Genomic DNA, 5156 nt, shown 5'->3' on the forward strand with positions numbered 1-5156 from the left:
TGCTAAATCAATTCAGTTCAGATAAACAGACTTAATCAATTCGACAACCATTCCAATTCAGATAAGACAAACAGACTAAACCAATTTAGTTCAGCGATAAAGATGCGTGTTACCTTTATTGCCATTGTAGTCGAACGTTGATGAACCTTCATGTTTGTTGATCCGTAAGACGAACATCAATATCCTCTTGATCGGAACCATCTCAACAGACAGAGAAACAAAACAAAATAAAAGTGGATCAGAGGTGACCGATTACAATAACAGACATCAAAAGCCAGATCATACGAAGCAAACACATCACAAATACAGAGAAAGACCAAAAATCTAAGACATGCATGAGTTGAAAGAGAGATACTCTGCTTTACCTTTCGCTTCGGCGACTTCAGCCGTGGAGGGAGAGATAGAGGTTTTCAACCGTCGAGGAGCGCCGTCGAGCCACAGAAACAGAAGCCGTGATTCTTCTCCGAGGAGAGATGATGAAAGAGAGGCAGAGTGGTGGAGAGAGCTAGAGAGACGCATCGTCGTCTATCGAATAGGCCACAATCGACGCCTCCACCGCCAGATACGAGGTTCTCACCGTCACATACGCCGACGTCTTCAACCGATCGATGAGAAATCGATCAACACCGGCGGATTCGTCGAGGTGAGGTGAAGAGACGAGGTTTCGTCTACGCGAAGGAGAGAGAAGCCGTGTGTTTGTCAAAAAAGAGCGAAAGAGGTGTGCCCAATAGCGAACACGTGTCCACAAGATGCGGTTCTTCTTCCCCTTATTTAAGCGCCGCTTCCACTCATTAATCCCATTTATCTTTTTTCTTAAATCCAAAATTAAACTAAGCACCCCCTTAACAACCCGCGTTGAAAGTGCTCTAATTTGATAGTCGATTATACAGCTTCATTGGAAATTAGGCAGTCTTAACCACATGTTTTATACGATTGGGACAACTAAAATGTTGTGGATATTCGAATGCTTATTATGCTTTCTAAAATACATGTTGTTGCTCATCACAAAAGTTTAAATTATCTAACAAACATATTATATTGAGCCAGAAGATGACAGTCCACAAAATAAAAGAAACGCTTTTGCTTTTCTCCCCGAATAAAACACATTCGCTCGAATAATTTTCCCCCCTTTATCCGTAGTGGAAGCCAAGCCACAACACAACTTATTATATAAAGGGGGTGATTGGTTGAGTTTTATCTGCATACTTTAACTTTATTTTTTTCTAAATCATTAAACTTTACCCTGCTTTTGCTTTACTTTTCAAAGTTAAAGCCTACATCAAATTTCTATTAATTTTTACCAATCATGGTTTAACTTTATTTTTAAAGCTAGTAAGTTACATCAAAAAAATAAAGCAAACATTTTTCTTATGTATTTTAGTTAAAAAACCTACATCTTTTATTTATAAGCTGTAAAAACTGTAAGAATAAAAAAATATCTATAATATTAAATAAATAAAATAATCATAATAAAAAAAATCTATAAATATTTTACTCTAATTTTAGGTGCTTTTAAATTATTGAAATATTTTAAATAATATAAATATTATTTACATATCACATTTTAAATAACAGTAAACTTTGATAATTTAAAAAATATTAATATAAATTATTTTAAGTGATAAAAATAATAATTATTTTATATATACATCACATATTTTACATATTTTATTTTAAAATATTTGCAGCCTATAGCTTACAGCTACAACAAATTTAACTACAGCAAAAGTCTATGCAAAAATAATCAACAGTAACAACTTTACAACTACAACCAATTTATCTACATCTAAACTTTTACAGTTAAAATTCTACGGCTACAGTCGAACCAATCATCACCATTGTTGATCAACAAAATTTAACTACAACAAAATTTATATGTCAAAAAAGTATTATTCGACCACAACCAATATGATCAGCTTCCATATATTTGCTGACTCAGAGTTTGAACACAGATATTATAACGTTGCTTTTTCATGATTGTTCGTTTGTTTGGTTTTTAGTTTCATGTACCAAAAATAAGACAGATAATGGACCAAGTCCATGTGCATTGTTCTCACGACGAGGTCGGACTTGACTAGACCCTCGTGCAGAATATTGGCCCCACTATTATCCACACGCTTCTGGCCTCCTAACTCACACGTGTATGAAAATCGACACCGTTGGTCAAAGCTCCCATCAAACTCAGATCTAACGGTTACGACATTTGACCGAGCAAGACACTCTTTGATTTTTGACCCTATACCAAAAAATTAGTTGAATCTCTGAATTATTTCATATTAAATACAACATTTAATTCTCTCTATTATTTTGTACTATTAAATACTAGGATTAGACATTTTATCAGTTAAATTTGATTTGATTTGTGACTCGTTTCGATCCGAAAATTCCGGATATCCGTAAACTTACGAAGCAAATCACAAATATTAAAATTTTGGGAAGCGGATATCCGATCCGATCCGGTAATATATAAATACATGTATATCTTGATTATATTTAAAGTTTTAAATGTATAAAATCATATAACTATTATTCTAACATATGATTTGATAAATTTTATTCACAATATTACTTATATAAAAGTATTACATAAAAGGAATAGAACACATTTATGACAATTATAATTTGTTTCTTAAGTTTTGTGTTATTAAAATTGTTAACTAAGTTTAAAAAATTTACAAAATATGGAGATTCACTACTTCTTTTAATTTTTATTCATATATCATGCAAAAAAAATATTTTACAAACAAAAATTGTATCAAAATTTTAAGATTATTTGTATTAATCAAAACGTATGAGATATTCGTAAGTATTCGTAAATATCTGCAAATATCTATTTATTTTTCGGATATCCGTTTTTCCGAATATCCGTATTTTTACGAAGTAAAACAAATAAAAAAAATTAGATATTCATAATATACAAAGCAAATCACAAATAGCTTCAAAAACCCGGATATCCAATCCGTGCCCAGGCCTATTAAATACAATATTTAATTCTTATATATCTGACCTCTCAACTGTACAACTAATATTTTTTTGTGTTAATTCATGAAACTACATCTTGGGAATATATAGGACCGAATGTTTTTTCGTATGTGTAAAGATAAAGAATATATCAAGAAAAACTATATAGTATGTTATAGGTTAAAAACGGTGACGCAAGCGTGCGTTTGACTCTGTCTTTAAAACCACCACCACTCACTTCCTTCCCCCACCTTTCACTTAACACAACAATAGCATCATCATCTCTAACTTTATTTTCCCGCATTTTCTCGTCTGATTCTTTTTTTATCGAAACGATGGGGAGAGATGAAACCGAGACGTACATTACGGTGCCTACCTTCTTCAAGTGTCCGATATCTCTCGACGTGATGAGATCTCCCGTTAGTCTCTGCACCGGCGTCACCTACGATCGTCCAAGTATCCAGCGGTGGCTCGACGGAGGCAACAACACTTGTCCCGCCACTATGCAGATTCTCAAATCAAAGGATTTCGTTCCTAACCTCACTCTCCAACGGCTTATCAAAGCCTGGTCCGACTCAGTCGGTAGTTCCGCCGCTGCCTCCCCGGATCCGGCGTCTGCTCGAGGAATCCCGACGAAGGAAGAAGTGAATGAGTCGTTAATGAGACTGAGTCAAGAGAAGGACGACGAGATTCGTCTTGAGATTCTATCGAGAATCGTTCGGTTCGTTAAGGATTCAGAAGCGAGCAGAGAGTTTCTCTCCGGGAGAGAGGATCTCGTACCAATGCTCGTCGATATCGTCTCCGCCGTGACGACGGCGAAGATCAAGCTAGCTTTTATAGCGATTAAGATTTTGGATACTATAATCAAGAAAGGTAACGAGGGAGATCGAGAACGGTTATCGAAACTGATGTTGTTGACCAACGGTGGCGATTGCTTGACGGCGATTCTCCTCGCGATTCAGCGCGGGGATCTAGAATCGAAGATCGAAGCCGTTAGTGTTTTGGAGGTTATCTCATCATACGACGCGAAATCGAAGATGATGATCGCAGAGCGCGAGGGGATTCTAACGGAGCTAATCAAATCAATCAGCACAGAGTCGGATCCTAATTTGATGGAAACGAGTTTATCATTCATGATAACAATCTCGAAATCGAAACGAGTGAGATCGAAACTAATCGCCGCGAAAACGATCACGAAGATCAAAGACATTCTCATGACGGAGGAGACGATAAGCGTCGCGGTGACGGAGAAGTCTCTGAAGCTGTTGGAGATACTATCGTCAAAGCGAGAAGGTAGATCGGAGATTTTCGGCGGTGGATGCGTGGAGGGAGTGGTGAAGAAACTGTTGAAAGTATCGACGACGGCGACGGAGCACGCCGTGACGATTTTGTGGTGTCTGTGCCACGTGTTTAAGGAAGATAAGACGGTGAAGGAGACGGTGGAGAGAAGTAACGGCGTGACGAAGCTGTTAGTGGTGATTCAGAGCAACTGCTCGCCGATGGTGAGACAAATGGCGAAAGATCTGATAAAGGTTTTGAAGGTTAAGTCATCTGCTTCCGCTTTGGCTGCTTACGAGACCAAGACCACACATATTATGCCATTTTGATTTTTGGTATAATAAATCTTTTTAGTGGAGTATATGTTACAATCAACTGTTTTGAATGTAGATTTCGTGTAAATCATTTTTGCTAGTGTTATCAATTTTACTAATATTCAATTTTTACTCTCGTTTCTGGTTTTTAATTCTCCTAATTTAACTAAGTTGTACTAGATCTCGATCCGCGCAACCGCGCGTGTTTTTATTTTCATTTATTTTTATATAAATATTTTGTTTTCAATTTTGATATATATTATAATATATATGTGTCTATCAATTTTTAAAATATAATAAGTTTACGGTATAGTTTTTCATTGAATAGATTGTTTCAAACTTTCACATATATTTCTATCTTCTTCTATATATATATATTTTCGGATTATTATTTTATTATTAAAATTGTAATTATATATATAAATATCAGTAAAATATTGTTTTATTGTTGTATTCAAAGATATTGTAACATTTCACAAATTTAGAAAGTTTTTTAAAAAATAAACTTTTCGCTTCATATATTTATATTATCGAGCAAATAATTAAACATTTAGGTTTTGTTTAATTTTTAAAATAAACTATATATTTTAAAATTTGTTTTCA

General features: G+C 34.9%; 1 protein-coding gene across 1 annotated transcript; it reads left to right on the forward strand.

The window, feature by feature from the left end:
- The first annotated feature begins 2997 nt into the window (after positions 1 to 2997).
- Positions 2998 to 4689, forward strand: LOC106343395 (U-box domain-containing protein 29). Its single transcript, XM_013782588.1, has one exon. It carries the CDS (start codon positions 3297 to 3299, stop codon positions 4566 to 4568), a length of 1272 nt encoding a protein of 423 aa, XP_013638042.1. The 5' UTR covers positions 2998 to 3296; the 3' UTR covers positions 4569 to 4689.
- The last annotated feature ends 467 nt before the right edge of the window (positions 4690 to 5156 follow it).

The sequence above is a fragment of the Brassica oleracea genome, chromosome C5 (assembly GCF_000695525.1).
Source record: "Brassica oleracea var. oleracea cultivar TO1000 chromosome C5, BOL, whole genome shotgun sequence".
Taxonomy (NCBI): Eukaryota; Viridiplantae; Streptophyta; class Magnoliopsida; order Brassicales; family Brassicaceae; genus Brassica; species Brassica oleracea.

Coding starts and splice junctions, on each gene's coding strand:
- LOC106343395 (XM_013782588.1), top strand. CDS start 3,297: ATGGGGAGAGATGAAACCGAGACGTACATTACGGTGCCTACCTTCTTC.